General features: G+C 34.7%; 1 protein-coding gene across 1 annotated transcript in view; it reads right to left on the reverse strand.

Moving 5' to 3' along the window:
- Positions 1–696: 696 nt before the first annotated feature.
- LOC150077673 (uncharacterized) overlaps positions 697–19,093 on the reverse strand; it is a 372,161-nt gene continuing 353,764 nt past the window's right edge. The window contains exons 5-6 of the mRNA XM_090384710.1: positions 10,507–10,723; positions 697–2,457 (exon numbers count right to left, since the gene is read on the reverse strand). Coding sequence (XP_090240836.1) covers positions 2,288–2,457; positions 10,507–10,723 — 387 coding nt within the window. The 3' untranslated portion in view covers positions 697–2,287. The remainder of the gene's footprint in view (positions 2,458–10,506; positions 10,724–19,093) is intronic.

Below are 19,093 nucleotides of genomic sequence, written 5' to 3' on the forward strand. Positions count from 1 at the left end.
AAATGCTTGCAGTAACAGAAAAAAATGAATGCAGTACATTTTCTCTCAAACTATTTCAATACCTGTGTTGAAACAGTACCCCACATCTATCTATATATTTGATTAATGCAATAGGTCTATGCTGCCTACCAATGGTTTTTCTTATTTGAATGTTTACAATCAGAAGTTTCTTCTTCTGCTGCTTGGCTGCTTGTTTAGATTCAATATATTTATTCACAGCTCAATACAGGGTTGCTAACTGAAGCTACCTGTTGTCTGATGATGGAACCAAACAAGTCCTAAACAGGTCATAACAGTGCCTTTGTGTTTTAATGAATAACAGATTTGCCTACTTCATGATGTTATTCAATTAAAAACAATATTAGATACTTTAGGTTAACTCACGATAATGTAGTCATTTATAAAGAACTATAAGCCCAAGCTCTGTCACTGTCATAGAAGAGGCATTGTCCCCCAGTAGTAAAGACAAATGCGGTGTGAGCATTTGCTCTCAAAATAAAATGTGTTTTACTATGTTTAAGCTAAAAGAATATTAATTAAAAAGCCAATGTTTGTGAACATTGTTTTTTAAATAAAGAAAGACACCTAACAGATTTAACTATTTCTTTTATTTACTTATTTAATTAAGTTAACATGGTAGGATAAGAAAAAGCTGCATATTCTGAAGGAATTTCAGGATCCTAAAACTGAAGTTTTACTCTCTAAATTACACTTGTTATTTAACTCTCTAAATTTAACTTAAATCTATCTTAAGCTATTTTACAAATTTTTGATTAAAAGTACAAAACTTATGTCTGAGGATACATAAATACATCTTATTTGAGTGAGACTGAATCATGAATTTCACAGTGCCAACTTAAAGCTCTTCTGAGTGAAAAACTCACAGCAAATGTTAATGTGCCATTAGAAAAAAAAACAATGAATTTTTACAGTATTTCTTTATTCGTCATGAATAAATTTATACGATAACCTCACCCACAGAATATATAAGTAAAACATCCTTCTTGAAGTGGAATTTGAATACTAATACTGCAAATGCTTTGCCACTGTAAAAATGAATTGCAAAAATAATGCAACTTTGTGTAGTGTTACATGTGGTAAAATACTATAGCATATGAACACATATATACAACATCTCTTTTAAAAAAAATTTACAAAAAGGAGTATCATATTTTCACTTGATAAATAGCTGCGGGCGCTGCATTTTTCATATGTAACTTATCGTACACTTGGTGGTGGCATATTCATACATAATGGCTACTGACAAATACGTTTCAATCTCTCTCTCTCTCTCTCTCTCTCTCTTTCCCTCCGCTTAAGATACCTCTCAGTTCTTTTAAACAAGTGAATTAATTCAGTTTGTGTGCAGACTATATTACACATATTGCAATCGATAATAGCACAATAACTAAAGCAGAAATTTTCACGCACATTTATTTTATAATGAGGGTTCATGCCCCAATATGTATGTACATACAAATAGACACATCTTAATACTAAAGTAATTCCCAAAAATTAATAAGTAATACTTAATCATCCATAATGTGTAATTTGCCTGATCGTGATGAAACACATCTGTTCATCAAAGGAATTCATTTCTACCTTGATGGAATGTACAAATATGTCCCAGAGTCTGCTTTTAAGTCTCAACATTTCTATGATATCATGATCAATAAACAGCTGGTAGTAGACAATACACAGATAAAATATTATGAACAGTAAAATATACAAATTCTACACATATATGTATTTAACAACTAACAAAACAAGAATCATCTATACCAAACTGCTTCAACACGCACAAAATTAGAAAAAGAAAAAAAAAACTACTCCTTGACAATCTTTTGCTGCTTAGCCACATTCCAGCAAACTCCTATTAATGACTGAAAGCTGATTATTAGGAACAGTCATTATTTCTATCATTGGAGATGCCTTCCAACAGAATAAATGGGGAATCTTGAAGACATACTGAGGTAACCTTATATCCACTGACATGTAAAGTTTTACAAATCCAGCACTTGATCTTAAGTTCAATGTTTTTTTTTTATTCAAAATTTTCATACTGTATAAATGATAAGTTAGCACTACATCCTACAAAGAGCCCTGTTACCTCTGTAATGTGTGCAGGAGTGACCACTGAAATGTTGCACATGTACTCTGAAATAAATGACTGGGATGTTGCCTTTGTCAACACCACGTAAAAAATCATTGTGCAGCAGCTGCAAAATGAGAGGCTTATCTCTCAAGTTCTATTTGTTAATACAAATGAGAAGGATATGAAAAAAGTCTAAGCATAAAACTCCTTGTTGCTACTGCGAGTGTAAGAATTCACTGTAGGAGACCTTTTGGGTTCATCCAGCGCATAGCTACCCTCATCCTTCTTCCTCATCCGATAAACGATAAACATCACCAGGAGAATGGCACACAAAAGACCAACAACTGCACCGCCTATCACAGCTAGAATTGGTAATAATAAAAAGAATATATAAATATTTTTGTTATTACAAAAGACAATCAGCTTTCTGAAAATCAAAACAGTAATTTGCAATTATATATTACTTATAATAAATATTACAGTTCTGAATAATTCTAATTAATCTTGAGAATTAAAACACTTTGGACAACATAATTTCTTCAACTCATCAGAAGTTATGCATTTTTTGTAACATTAGTTATTGCATCAATGTCTAGTTGACTCTCAAAATAGAGCAAATGAAAGTAAAGGAAAAGTAGCACTTTTTTGGTGCTTGGTACTATTTTCACAGAAAGGTGAAATAACTTAAAACAATAACATTTTCCCAAGCCATAAATGAATTTAGGAAAAAATCCAACTTTTGCATCACAATTTCATGTGTGCAAATGAAATTGTTTTTGGAATAAGCTGCCTCTCAATGTAGCAGAGACTGAGTCTGAAAATGTTTAAAGCAAAACTAGATGATTACTTTGTGGGACTGGGAATAGTATGACTATTCTATTTTATTTGAATTTTTATTTATTTTTGGCTGACACAGAAAAAATTTGCTTCTTTGCATCATTCTACCTGTCTAATACTAACAATTACCAGTTCTTTAATTTTCTTAAATATTTAATAATATTTTCTACATAATATTAATAATTTATATAAATTACACTATTAATAACATTATTAACACTATTAATAACATTATCAACTTAATAACATTCATATTGAATGTTGTTAAGAATTTTTCAATACTGAAATTAAAGATCAGCCTGTTTTGAAAGAGCAGTGTGTAGCCCGTAACTTAGTAGTAGTAGTAGCAGAAAGTACTGGAAGATTTTAGGAGCCTGATCAGCTGCTTGCACACCTGCATGTCAGCTAAAGTACATAAGGAGGCTAAAAGAAATTATTACTGGAAGATATCCAAAAGGTTCTTCTATCTAAGCTGCCATCCTTTTACTGTACTCATCTTTCTATTATTGTATGTTAAAGTTGAATCATATATGTGAACCCTTTGCCATGATTGTTCAGAACAGAAGTTCAAGGAAGTTGTGATGGGTAATACTGCTGTGATTTCTTCTGCATGGTCTTTATGTAAAGAAAGAAACCAGCAATAAAGAATTTAATAATAATAATCTAAGTTAAAAAACCCCATTGATATGGGTATTATTCCTTTCCTTTCCTTTTTTTTTTATGCAAACCCCAAGCATGAGAGATATTAGAACCCACAGTACTTAGTATCGTGCACGGGGTTGGGGATTGAGAAGATGAAAGATGATAATTGTTGACATTATACTTGAATTTCTGTAGATTGTAATTTTCAGGAAATACACATGAAAAGAGGTTGTTCCAGAAAATGAAAGTTGAATGAATAAATGAGCAAGAAGAAAAGTTGGTTCTGTGAGTTTGAAATTGGACAGTAAAAGGATGTTCACTAGTTGCAGCACATGTTCGGGCTGCTTTTGAAGACAGAGTGGGAATCACAGAAAAGAATTCAGAAGAACTGTCCAAGGAAGCCTCTCTCCAGAAAAGGCATGCAGTAGACACAGAATGTCTATGAGACAGAGTGGAGAGGCTCTGTTAGAGATGACTCATTAATTAAACTAATAAAATAAAACAATCGATGCAAAGTGGTAGGTAAAATTTTTGGTGCTCGCAACCTAACCCTGTGATTTCCGATTGACTCCATTATATAAAGGGTTCCATTTGCACCTGTCCCCCCAGGAACCTAACTCCAATGTAAATCGAAGGCTACCTGTACTTGGATTTCAGGAAGGCTTTTGATAGTGTTGCACACAGAAGGCTCTATAGAAATTGGAGCAGTATGGCATTGAAGGAAAGTTGCTGCTATGGATAAAGGGATGTTTGAGCAAGAGAAGACAGAGAGTTTTAATCAATGTATGCTGCTCATCGTGGACTAACGTTATTAGTGGGGTCTCCCCAGGGTTTCGTGTTGGGACCATTGTTGTTTTCTAAATTTTTCAATAATACTGATGAAGATATAACAGGTTTAATGTCCAAGTTTGCAGGTGATACGAAGGTCGGCAGAGTTGTTAATGACGCTAATGACGGTATACAGCTGCAACAGGATCTAGAAAAGTTGAGCAGATGGGCTGAGAGGTGGCAACTGAAGTTTAAAATTGACAAATGCAAAGCATTGCATATGGGTAGCAGTAACCCCACAGTAACATACCAACTGTGTAGTACTATGCTCAGGGTAGTGGAGAATAAAAAAGACCTGGGGATAATTGTGTCATCAGATATGAAGTTTTCAGAGCAGTGGAGACAGGCTGCCAGAGCAGCTCATGGGAGTTTGTCAATGATATACAGGAACTTTGCTAGCAGGGATAAAAGGATAATTGCCTTATACAAAAGGCAATTATCCTTTTGTATAAGGCAATGGTCAGACCACACACATTGAGTACAAGTATGAAGGCCTCATTTTAGGATGGATGTACAGCTGCTGGAACGTGTACAGAGAAGAGCAACAAGATTAGTGAGGATAACAAAGGGTTCCTCTTACAAAGAAAGGCTTAAGTTTTGCAAATTGCAGCATCTGGAGACTAGGCACATGTGAGGCAATCTGATTGAGATGTATAAGGCCTTGAACGGGTTAAGCATGCTCAATGCTGATGGGATTCTTCTTCTTCTTGCTCAGATTACACCCCTGAGGGGACATAAATTGAAATTGAGGAAAGGCAATTGTAGAACAGATGTGTGGAAATTTGATTGTTGGAACAAACTTCCATCTGTTGTTGTGGAAGTTGACAGCTTAAATAAATTCAAGTAAGAACTGGTGAAATTTTTGGAGCTAGTGTATGGGTGAAGTGGGAAATTTTTTTTTGACTGATGGTGTATAAGCTTGATTTCGTTCATCATATGTCTCTATTCATGTTAATACTAACCTCATATTGTGAAATACATCTCAATGAGTTTTCCCTCCTTACACTTCAAATAAGTAATCTTCCTCATTAGAAAGGACTACTTACTTTCAGTTGCATATCACCACTCAGACAGCACTGTTTTGACATTATCTGGCTTTCCATCAATGAGTGGATACCCAGAGGTATGGGTATCTGCTCATTGATGAGTGAGCATTACTTATTTGAAGTATAAGGAGGATAACTCCTGAAGGATTTCACAATGCAAGATGTTAAAATAATGATGCCAACATGCAAACTTTGGTTTGTCTAAAAAATTCAACTATATAGTAATGATGTAAATGCACTAACTAATGTCTCAGTTTGAGGCTTTCAGCCCTAAAATATTATTAGTCTAAGAAGCACACCTTTTGGCATCCCTCATATTGTGTAAATAAGTCACAACTGGGTTGTCAACCCTTATACCTCTGGGCACCTACCTGCTCACCTATGAGAAACCAAATGGCTTTGAAAGAGTGCTGTCTGAGTGGTGGTACACAACTGAAAATAAGTAACAGTAGTCTTCTCTAATGGGAAAGCATTACTTATATGAAGTATAAGGAGGGCAACTTGTGAAGGATTTCATACTATGAGAGGTAACAATAATGATGCCAATGTACAAACTTCAGCTTGTCAAAAAAATTCAGCTGTATAGTAATGATGGAAATGTACTAACTAGTGTCATAATGAATATTATCTGAATATCACCCACACTAATGCAGGGCTTGTTGGGGAGGGCTTAAAATTTACCTTAATACAATTTATTTATATCTTTATGCAAAAATTATTATTTATTTATATAATTACTGTATTTACAATATAAATTAAATCCAATTCATACGTATGATAGGCTTTACTATACAGTAATACCCCGACTTAGCGAACTCAGAGTTACGCGGTTCTTAATTTTTTCTTGCCGTGATACGCATTGGACATGTTTCACGCGAACTCTACACGCACAATTACGATTTTACAATCGATGAAAGTTAAGATTGTTTTGTTATATGTTTTCTAAACCCTTAAAAAAACTATGTCGTTCAAACGAAGTAAATCTGATTCTCCTGCACCTAGTAAGAAAAGGAAAACAATATCTTTGGAATGTAAACTTAACATTATCAAGGATTTTGATAGCAGAATGAAAATTTGTGAATTGGCAAAGAAGTTTGAGCTACTGGAATCCACAGTAAGAACAATCATAAAGGATAAAGAAAGAATTCTCGAAGCGGTGAAAAATGTTCAATCCTTGAACTCAAGCATAATTCGTAAATATCATGGTATTATTGCTGAGATGGAAACAATGCTGAAATTATGGTGTGATAATCAACTAAAAGTGATGAATTGTCCAGTCTATCAGAACACTGTGTGCTATCAAGCTAAGTTGATTTTTGAGAGTTTGAAAGAAGAAGCTGGGGAGGTGGGCAAAGATGAAAACTTTGTAGCTAGTAACGGTTGGTTCAACTGATTTAAAACTCGCTATAACTGGCACAGTATCGCGGAGAGTGGAGAGGCGGCAAGTGCCGATAAAGAAGCTGCGTCTTCTTTTCCTGAGACACTCAAGGCTATGATAGAAGAAGGTGACTATAGCAGTGAAACCGTATTTAACGTGGATGAGACTGTCCTGTTCTGGAAGAAGATACCTAAAAGAACTTTTATCGCGCATGAAAAAAAAAAACTTCCAGGCTTTAAGGTTTCCAAAGACCGATTGACAGTGATGGTTGGCGGGAATGCAGCTGGTGACTGCAAGTTAAAACCTCTCTTAATTTATCGCTCCAAAAACCCAAGAGTTTTAAAAAATATATCTAAAATTAGCTTACCAGTGATTTGGAAGTCAAATCATAAAGCTTGGGTGACAGCTTCCGTTTTTGAGGACTGGTTTGGTCAGTCACCACTTCATACCTGAAGTCGAACGTTATTGCAAGTCTAAACAGATTCCATTTAAAGTGAGGCTTCTTATTGACAATGCACCCGGTCACCCTCCTGCCACCCTAATTAATTTCGACCCACGTGTGAAAGTTGTGTTTTTGCCTCCAAACACAACCAGCTTGCTTCAACCGATGGACCAGGGAGTCATCAAAACATTCAAGGCTTACTACACGAGGCGTTCGTTTGCACATCTGAATGAAGCTATGAGACAAAATAGTGAGATATCTGTTAAAGACTTTTGGAAACAATTCAATGTTTTAGATGCCGTAAGAATCATTGAATAATCTTGGGATGAAATTCACAAAAAAACATTGAATGGTGTCTGGAAGAAACTTTGTCCATTTTTTTTCAAAAACGAGACGAAAACAACGCCAGAAACTGATCATGTCGCTCATGTGATAGAAGAAGTTGTTAATCTTGCCAGGCAATTAGATTTGGAAGTCAATGGTGATGATGTCAATGAGCCGTTGGATTCACATAGTCAGGAGCTGACAATGAATGAGCTCATAGAGATGCGTGAGCAAAACATCACTGAAGTATCCGACACTTTAGACCCAGTTCCACTAGAAAAGCACATGACAATTGCAAACTTGACAGAAGGTCTCAGCTCAATTGAAAAGGGCTTAAAAATTTTAGAAAACATAGACTCCAACGAAGAACGCATTATAGCTACAAAGCAAGGAATAAAAAAATTATTAGCTTGCTACGAAGAAATTCTGCGTGAAAAAAAGAAAGTGCTGTGTCGTCAGATGAATTTGTTAGATTTTATGAAGCCATCGACATTGAAATAACTTTTTTACGTAACTCATTTATTTTTTTAATACATATTTTGTATTAATATGTATAAAGAACTGTAATTTTATTAAATATTTTTCTTCTAAACTAGTGTTTTTGTTAGTCCTTGGTCCCAATTAAACAAAATTTATATGTATTTATATGCAAAGTTGTACCCCGACTTATGCGAATTCGACTTAAGTGATTTTCGTTGGACCCACCTATCGCGTAACTTCAGGGTATTACTGTATTATGTTTACCTACTGCATGACAGTATATTATGCCCTATATTATGTGTATTGCCCTATATTATGTGTACCAGCTGCACGGCAAATTCCAGAATTAAAATATTCCAAATAATACATGGCCAAAAAATTGTGGCCTGTCCTGGACCCTAACTAATGGGTCCAGGACTGGCCCTGGTCCTGACTTAATATATTTTGTATATTGATTATTTTGTATATTATTTTGTATGTTTTATATATTTAAATTTAATGGGGAACAAAATCTAATAAAATCAAACAAATTTTGGCAACACTAACAATTACACTGCTTCTATTATGGCATACATTTTATTCTGGTAATGATCGCATAATGCTATTACCTTAATGTTATTACCTCAAACCTTTATCAAAATGACTAATGGCAGGGGTCAGCAGCCTTTCAATGATGGTGTACTCTGCTCATTTTGCATAAATCAGTGTGCACAGTATGACTGGAATTTGATATGTGTTGGGACATTATTTCTGGATCAAAGAACTACTGCCTTTGTAACTTTAATGGCAATGCTTTGTTAGGATGAAATCATCTTTTGGCACTTGTAAGTTGCTGACCTCTGACTTATAAATTGGCACATTCATGGCACATATGTAACACAACCTAGTTGATATGGAATTGAACAAACAATAATCAAAGCTTGTGCTTTGTTACTGATATTATAATTTCTGCTGGGGTTAATTAAGACCCATAGTTTTCTTTTCTGACTTATACAACCATTAAATTATTCCTTCTTGAGGTATTCAACAAGAAATCAAGGATCTCTTGAGTAAAAGTAAAAACTGGTATGTTGGTTAACTGGTTAACTGATAATAATGATGGTTATTGACTTAAACTTATATTCTTGTTGCTATCTTACTGATTTTTATTAATCAAACCCAATGTAAAGAGCCTATTTAAAAATCGCAGTATTAATAAATTTAATGATCTGCTTCTGTATGAGATTATATTTATGAATATATATAATTACATATACAGTAGAGTGCCGATAATCCAAACTAACTGGAACCAGAGATAGTTCAGACTTCCGATTTTATCGGATTTTCAAACTTATCAAAAATACTGTTCTGGAGCCTAAAAAAAAGTTTAATAAGTTTAGAAATAAAAACACTGGCTTTAAAATCTGAAGGACCGCCTAATTTTTTTGTTAAAATCCAGCGCCTTTTCACATAGTAAAGATTCAGATATGGGTTCTAAACTCAGATATGGGTTCTAAACAAATAAACTGCAACTTCGAGGGATGGGTCATTAGATGTTCTCGTAGTTTTTTTGTTTTTTTTTTGCGCCATCTGAATCAAGTTTCAATGCAAACTTTAAAATTTTTTCCTTGTTGTTTTTAATGCCTGTTATGCTTGACTTTCCAACCTAGTAAAATTTTGCTAACAAAGACCCGCTTTCTCCCTTTGAAAATCTGTTTAAATTCTCAATCTTCGATTCAATTGGTAAAATCTGCTTCCTTTTAAAAGATAAAGAAAATTACAGTATGGTAAAATAAAATTCTGTTCAGAATCTTTTTACTCTATATTTCACTTGCATGTATCATGTTAGTTGCAATTTCTGCAATTTGTTATTGATTGACGCTTATCTTTTTTTACTCTTTTATAACCCCCCCCCCAAAAAATTTCAGTGAACAGAAATATCAGATTACGAAGTGTGTTGAATAACAGATTACAAAGTGTTATGTTTAGTTAGTACTGTATGTATATTAATTAAGCTATGTACATAACTGTAAATTTTTATTTTTATTTTGTTAACCTGTGGGTAATATTCTTCTAATTTTCACGTATATCATTTAATTTTGCAATTGGTAAGAGAAAAAAAAAGGTGTAAATTTGTGCTTTATATCTTCATTTTTATAGCCTGTGGATTATATTCTTCTAATTTTGGCTTATTAGGATTGATGTTTAATAGAATCAAAATTCAATTCGCAAATGTGATCACAATAACCACCGCTTACTGTAATTATTTTATGGCACCAGGATAAAAAAAATGAATGCTGGCTCATTTGGATTATTGACGTTTGGATTTTCGATGCTCTACTGTAAAAGAAATATCAAAATTTTAAAAAAATGTAGAATTATTATTCTAACAAGTTAAGGGATAATAAGCAACAGTGACTTAATCAGATTTATACAGTATAAGAATGTACCTTACCTGCTAATATACCAGGCTGAGCAAAAAATGATGATGGCCTTTCATCTTGCTTCTGGCCCATTATGTGAATTTCATTACCCAGTGTATTAAGATCAGATGCTTTAGTAGGTACAGCTTCAACACTTATGCCAAATTTTGTAGATGCCTCGTGTGTCACAGGATCTGAGATAATGGGTACTCTGTTTTCATCATCTGATGCTGATGGTTTATTTGAAAGCTGCAAGTGAAAAGAAAATAAAGGTCTAAAAACAAATATAACCACCTCTAATGATACTATATAAATAATATGAATTCATAACAGTATAAATACTACTGAGAAAGTAATAATACACATTGATATTAGTAAGCAGCTATACGTATTATTGCAGACACTATATGTTCAAACATATTTGCAAACGCCTACAAGAATATTATGTATTACAGATGTTCCTGCAATGTTATTACTTTCTCTTAATGCCACACTGCCCCAATTTGTACAGCAGTCATTTATGTGCAACAGTATGAAATGCTATCCTGAAATTCAAATATATGATATCAGAATTATATTTTGCATCCAGTTATTTTTCATACATCATAGTGTCCAATAAAATTGGTCAGAGAAGATCTCATATTAACAAATCCATTCTGTAACTGAAGTATAACTGCAACTCCTGTTTAGATGGACCTTTGTTAGACAAATATAGACCCGCTTGTATCTGTAACTTTAAGGATATTAATAGGTCTCGATTACACAAGTTGTCTGACCAATACATTGTAGTATCAAGTTTTGAAACAATAGGATTTCCATAATGGTTTTTTTATATATAATGTCAAAAAGAGATGACCAGAATCTTTCCTAAAACTTCTAAATTCTTAACCTTTTGCTTTTTTTTGATGTTCACCATGACATAGACTTCCAACCAGAGCTTTATTGTCTACTCTCAGGATTGAAATGATGAAGCCATGTCTCATCCACCATTACCAAATTGTGCAGAACCTCATCATCTTCAGTAATCATCTGGTCCTCCTGCTGTTCCTGAGAAACCTCCATGCAAACTTTCTGTTGCTTAGGTGTGGGTAGTCTTGAAACCACATGAACAAACACTTGTCAAATGCAAATGGTCATGGAGAATACTGTGCATGCTTCCTGCTGATATTCTCAACATCTTTGCTAGTTGCCTTACTGTTACATGACGATATTCTCTCATGATTACAGGAGCAATGTTTTTGATTTCTGTGGTGACAACAGTGGTTGGATTTTCAGGACCACTGATTTTTGTGATTGAATCATCTTTAAACATTCTAAACTACCTGCGAGATGTGCTGCCATATGGAAGCACAGATTCACTATAACCCTCTTTTAATGTTTCATATGCTTCAGCTGTTTTCTTGAGATAGAAACAAAATTTGAGAGCAGCATACTGTTCCTCACATGTCATGTCCATTATTAGGTAGTCTAAACTGAACAGCAATAAACTTGACTTACCACCAAGGTCACACTGTGCACATGAGTCAACTGTGCAGTTGCTATGTGATGCAGCTTGGTTTGGTGTTAATTTCCACAGCTCAGCTTGAAATAGCAAACAGTGAATTATTCATGAAAAATTAGGATCATTCTTTATTGAACATATTAGGAGCACAAGTAAGATCATAAGAAGAATAATGGGATGGCTACATGACAGGCGGTAAAGGAGTGTAATTAGTATTAGTAGAGGCATATGATGCAAGAAGGCAAGCTTATGCAGCATCAACCAAAAAAAAAAAAAAAAAAAAAATGCTCCCATTTCACCCCTCCGTTCGTTCCAAATACCTGTCCAGCTCAGCCTTAAATTTATTTCAGCTATCAACTTCCACAACAAGGGATGGAAGTCTGTTCCAACAACCAACTACCCGCTGGCTAAAGGCAAACTTCCGCACATCTATCCTGCTTCTGTCTTTCCTCAATTTGAATTTATGCCCTCTCAGGAGATTATTCTGAGCAAGACGAATAATCCCATCAGCACTGAGCATGCTCAAACCATTCAAGACTTTATACACCTCAATCGGATCACCTCACAGGTGCCTAGTCTCCAGACATTGTAATTTGCAAAACTTAAGCCTTTCTTCATAAGAGCAACCCTTTGTTCCATTCACTAATCTTGTTGCCCTTCTCTGTACTCATTCCACAGCTCTACATCCTTCTTAAAATGAGACCTCCAGACACAGTACTCAAGATGTGGCTGATCATTGCCTTATACAAGGGGATAATCACCTCCTTATTCCTGCTAAAAAAATTTCAGTATATCATTGACAAGACACCATGAGCTACTCTTTCAGACCGTCTGCACTGCTCAGAAAACTTCATATCTGCCTGTACATTTACCCCCAGGTCCTTTTTGTTCTCTATCAGTGTCAGTGTAGTACCACAGAGTTGATACGTTGCTCTGGGGTTACTGCTTCCGATATGTAGCACTTTACAGTTGTCAATGTTAAACTTCATTTGCCACCTCTCAGCCCATCTGCTCAACTTTTATAGATCCTGTTGCAGCAGCATACTGTCATTAGTGTTCTTAACAACCCTGCCAACCTTCGTATCGTCTGCAAACTTGGACATTAAGCTTGATATATCATTTATAAATACAGAAAACAACAATGGACCCAACACTAAACCTTGAGGGACTCCACTAAAAACATTAGTCCACAATGAGCAGTGTCCATTGATTACCACTCTCTTCTCACACTCAACTATCTCTTTATCCATAGCAGCAATTTGCATCCAATGCCACACTGCTCTGATTTGTTCAGCAGTCTTTCATGTGCAACAGTATCAAAAGCCTTTCTAAGATTGAAATATATGATATCAAAGTTATTCCCTGCATTCAGTTCCTTTGTGAACATCATAGTATCCAAGCAAGACTTTCTCTTAATAAAACCATGCTGTGCCCGAGCTATAACTGAAGTCTTTTCTAGATGATCCCGCAATACTTCTTTAACTAGTGCCTCCATTAATTTTCCTGGAACAGAAGTTAAACTAACAGGTCTATAATTACTTGTGTTGCCCTTTGATCTTCCTTTATGAATTGGGGTCACATCTGCACATCTCCTGTCCATGGGTACCTCCCCTGAGTCCAAAGAAGCTCTCATAATTATGGTTAAGGGTTTGCTTACTTCCTTTGCTGCCTCCTTTAATATAACTTGAATACTATATGTTCAAACATATAGTGTTCAAGGCACCCGGGGTGGATGGATAGATCCCATCCACACGGGTGCCTTTTTTATGTTTATCTTCAACAATTTCTCCTCGATTACTGGTTACTCTTCAGAATTAGGGTCAGAAGTGGGGTCCTTCAAGGATCAGTGTATGGACTGTTCCTGTTTTCTGAAAAAATATGCGAGTTCGTACGTGTGTGTATATATATAAATCTTTTCATGTATGGGGCACCTCCGTAGCCAGTTGGGCAAAAGCAGCAGTGCGTAGCACATGCTTCTTGATTAGACCGGGGTTCGAGCCTGTGCCCACCAAATACAGAGAATGCGGAAAGGTCAGGAAATGATCACTGCATATCCCCGGAGCAATATGGCCTTAGTTACTAATGCTCCTAAAAACCAAATAATAATAATAATAATAATTTCATGTATGGGGTCCTCAAGAGTATGCATATATACAGTAAACTGATATAATAACACTCCTGTTTACAGAGCTATCCTGCTTTTAGCACTCTTCTGTTTCCATCTCATTATCAGTTCTATGAAGAGCCATGAATTTTTTAACATCTACACCATTCCCATTTAAAATGCTTTCCTGCTTACATCACTTTTTTTTAAGATTCCAAGAAGAAATACATCCAGATATAACCCTCCTTCCTCTTGAGTTCTGGTTTGGGAAAACAGATGAGAGAGACTCCAGTTGAGGAACTGTTTATGGTGAATTTTGTTTACTTCATAGAAATTGCTTCAAGTGCAGGTGATATTTGTTTGTTTCACATTTAACTCACAGATTTGAAGGTAGAAAGGTTGCCTGTTACAACTCAGTGTTTTGCCATTTATCAGTGCACTCATATGCTCTTTTTTTTTTTATAAATTCAATGTTGTTTATATGTTTTTTTTTTTTTTCTTTCTGATACAATAATCAGTACCTTGTGTACATGTGTTTAACAGGGCATGAATAATTTATTAATGACAGCATTTCTTAATATTATTATTAAAAACTAAAATTTTTAGCAAGAAAACATATTATCCAAAATGAACTTATATAATGAGAATTTTTTTTCTCTTTCCTTTTTCTGTTATTTACAACGTAAGATGGAATCAACATGATTATTTCTTTTTCCTCTCCTTTTAAAGGGGGTGCAATTATTTTGTATAAGATGTTTATGTTAATTCACTAGAATAATTCAAACTTGTTAATAATGGGCTAACTATTCCTTAATAAGTTCTTTGATGGAAATAATATCGTCAGTAGTGCTGTGACTCTATGTGACGTAGGCAAAATAAAATTTGTTGCCCTAAATGGTGAATATTCATGAACATTAAGAAAGCAATGTCAAAAAAATATATTTTCCAATCTCCTGAACTGTTGCCCATAAGTGATGCCTACCCATTTGTGGCAGCCCTGAATATTGTATTGTTTTATGTTATCAGTATGTTAAAACTACTTTATTATGTTTATATAGTAATACCTCAAGATTTGTTTAATTTTATTTAAAAAAATATTTTTAATAATTTTCATTCTTTTTAACAGCATGCAAAGAAAAGTAAGCATAAAACATCATTAAACTGCAGGAAAGAAATTTAAACTGGATTGAAGGAAGTTTTATTTTAGCCAGAGAGGTATTAATTACTGGAATAAGATACATCCATGGGTAGTTTTAGACTGATGGCTTGAGAAACATCAAAGGTCAGCCAGTAGTTGCTTATGTGAGGAGAGAAGACATAGGTTATGTTCTTTTTATTTTTATTTTATTTTTTTTTTACCAGTGCAGCAAAAGCCTGTGACTTCCTTATACCACATGGCTAAAACTAATAATAATTGTGCAAGTTTTCAAATTCAAATTACATATAAACCATTTCTTCATAAACACTGCAAGAAAAAAAAAAAAAATCTATTATTTCAACATATTGATGAAAAATAGCACCCAAAAAAGAGAGTCCTGCTTATAATGCTTCTGCACTTACTGTGCCATTTGGGGACAGTACCTTGGTAATTTCAAAAGCAATATAATGGTTCACAGTATATATTTTCAGAGTATAGTTTACAGTATATATTTTCAAAGTAGTGGTGCAGTCATCCCTTACTGTCATTGTAGAAACAGTTTATAATGGATAGTAGCATGCAAATAGATTTTAAAATCTATTTTCATGCTGGAAAGAGAATATTCCTGTCAGCCACTATTATTAATTCAATCCAATTCTAATCAAACCGGCAATAGTATCATATTTCTTGACAGACCCAGTTGGAAAATATTAAAAACACAGGTTGAAAAGTAGAAGTTGTTACTCTTGTACCTTCTGAACAGTGTCTTTAGAATTAGTATTAGCATTAGTAGCAGAAAGAAAATGTAAGAAAGCAAGAGTTTATAGCACCAGCCAAAAAGCGCTTCTGTAGCCAGGTGGGCAGGAGCAGCAGTGTGTAGCACACACTTCTTGATTATACCAGGGTTCGAGCCCATGACCACCAAATACGGAGGATGCGGAAAGGTCAAGGAATGACCACCACATATCCCCGGAGCAATATGGCCTTAGTTGCTAATGCTCCTAAAAACCAGAACAACAACAACAACCAGCCAAAAAAAAAAAAAAAAAAAAAAATCTAACACTTCCCATATCACCTGTCCATCCCTTCTAACAATGTTTGTCTAGTTCTTTCTGAATTTATAGTTTGATGATATAGATTTATTCAAACTATGCATCTCTACAATACCAAATGAGAGTTTGTTCCAACAATGGACCACCCTGGCTGAAGGCAAATTTCCACACAATCAACCCTTCAACCATCCTTCTTCAGTTAGAACTTATGTCCCCCTAATGTATATAGTCTGAGGTAGGATCCAATTAGCGATCAACTTACTCAATCCATTCAAAGCCTTAAACAGTTCATTCAAATAATTAATCCATTCAAGGCCTTCAATCAGATCTCCTCACAGGTGCACAGTCACCAGGCACTGCAGTTTGTAGAACTGAAGGGTTTTTGATGGTAGGAGCAACCTTTTGTTTCTCTCAATCTTGTTGCTGTTCTTTGCACCCATTCCAACAGTTTCGTGTCCTTCCTACAATGAGGCCTTCAGACATGTATGCAGAACTCAAGATGTGGCCTGACCATTGCCTTATACAATGCGATAATCACCTCTTTATTACTGCTGGCAATTCTTGTATATCACTGACAAAACCCCATAAGCTATCCTGGCATCCTGTCTTCAATGCTCAGACATGATGCCAAGACAACTAATCAGAACAGTTCATATCTGAATGCATAATTATATCCAAGTCTTTTTTTCATTCTCCACTACCCTGAAGGTGGCACTACAGTTGATAGATTAATCTGGGATTACTGCTCCTCACATGAAGTGCCTTGCATTTGCTAATATTAAACTTCATTTACCACTTCTCAGCCCACCCATCTAATATATCTAGATCTTGTTACAGTAGTATACCCTGATTACTATAACTAACAATCTTACTAACTTTCGTATCATCTGCAAACTAAGACATTAAACCCGATATGCTTTCATCACTATCCTTAATAAATATGTTAGTATAAACCAGAGCTATGAGACTCAATATTTGTAGAATAATAAGAGAAATTTACCTCAATATGATACGTAGAACACTTCCTTATACTACTCTCCAGAAATTAAAATGAATATAACATTAATGCAAAATGATTATAGTAAAAAATAATTAAAAAACAATTAAAAAATCAATTGAACACAATTAAAAAAATTAATTTAAAAAATTAAAAGAAGTTTAACATAAATTTTGAAAAATGATTTTCATTCCTGAAAATTTTCAAAATTTATGTTAAACTTCTTTTAATTTTTTAAATTGATTTTTAATTGTGTTCAAATGATTTTTTAATTATTTTTAATTTATTATTTTTTACTATAATCATTTTGCATTAATGTTATATTCATTTTAATTTTTGGAGAATAGCATATTGAAGTAAATTTCTCTTATTCTTCTACAAACATTAATAAATATAGAAAACGACAATGGGCCCAGCACTGAACCTGGGGTTGGGGGAGGGGAATCCACTAATTACCATTAGCATTAGTAGATGTATATGATGCAAGAAAGCAAGCTTATATAGCATCAGACAAAAAAAAAAAAAAACTTCCCATTTCACCCACCCATTCGCTCCAAAAGTTTTCCCACTTCTTTTTCGAATTTATTTAAGCTATCAACTTCCACAATGACAGATGGAAGTTTGCTCCAGCAATGAACCACCCACTAAAGTCAAAATAAAGTCAAATTTTCGCACATCTATTCGACAACTGTCTTTCCTCAATTTCAGTTTATGCCCCCTTAGGTTTGTAATCTGAGCAAAACATCTGGCCTTCTCCTCCTTGAATAACCCCTCATGCGTAAATGTAGATGCAAAATACTCATATAGTTTGGCAGCTTTCTGAAAACGATCATCTACAGTCAAACTATTGATATCAAGTGGACCAATCTGATTCATCCCCTTCCTTCTAGAGGTTACATAACTAAATAAGTCTTTTCTTTGCATCCTTTGCTAAAGATTTCTTGTAATCTGCTTTGCTCGCCTAACCTCCTTTGTGACTTTATTACAGCCTAGCTTACATCTATCATGACTTCTGTGTCACCTGATAATTTATATGCATCCCATGAATTTTTCTTCTCTACCACTAGTCTCATTAGTTCATCTGACATCCATTTGGGCCTAAAGCTAGAACAGTTGCAAAAAGTCTAGTAGCTTCCAAGATTACTTGATTGAATGCTTCCCATTTATAATTTGCCATTGGTAACATCATCAGTTGGTCCCACTGCATAGTATTTAAAAAATCTCTGAGACCACTGTAGTCACCTTTATGAAAGCAAATACTCTTCCCTTTACCCCAATGGTAGTTACTTCTTTAAGTAAATCCCACATCAGTACACTGTGATCATTGTCACCTAGTACTTCCTTTATCTGTAAATTCTTAATGCATGAATAATCACTGATAATCAGATCAAGAGCATTACTCCCTCTGGTTGCCTCTCTAACATGTCTCTATAGAAAATAATCATCCAAAAGATCCACAAAAGCCTTGCTAGGGTGCGAGTGACCAACCCACAAGTTCCAGTCAATATCTGGGAAGTTAAAATCCCCCATTATAAGACACTCTGATTTACTGGCCCACTCTATTTCTCTGTATAATTGTTCATTGTACTCAGAGTCATTAGGCCTGTAACAAACTCCTACCCTCATTTTTGCTTTTCCAGTGTTTATGTCATACCAAACTGACTCAACATTGCACTGTCCATCTATGTCAACTGGATGCACTTCCTTAGATTTTGTGTTTCTTTACTAACAGCATAATCCCTCCTCCCTTCCTATCCTCTCTATCCTTTCTGCACACATTGTACTTCCCAAATTCCATTTCTTCACTCCTTATATTTGTGTGACACT

Source organism: Mastigoproctus giganteus, chromosome 11, assembly GCF_048544385.1.
Source record: "Mastigoproctus giganteus isolate SK-2022 chromosome 11, ASM4854438v1, whole genome shotgun sequence".
NCBI lineage: Eukaryota > Metazoa > Arthropoda > Arachnida > Uropygi > Thelyphonidae > Mastigoproctus > Mastigoproctus giganteus.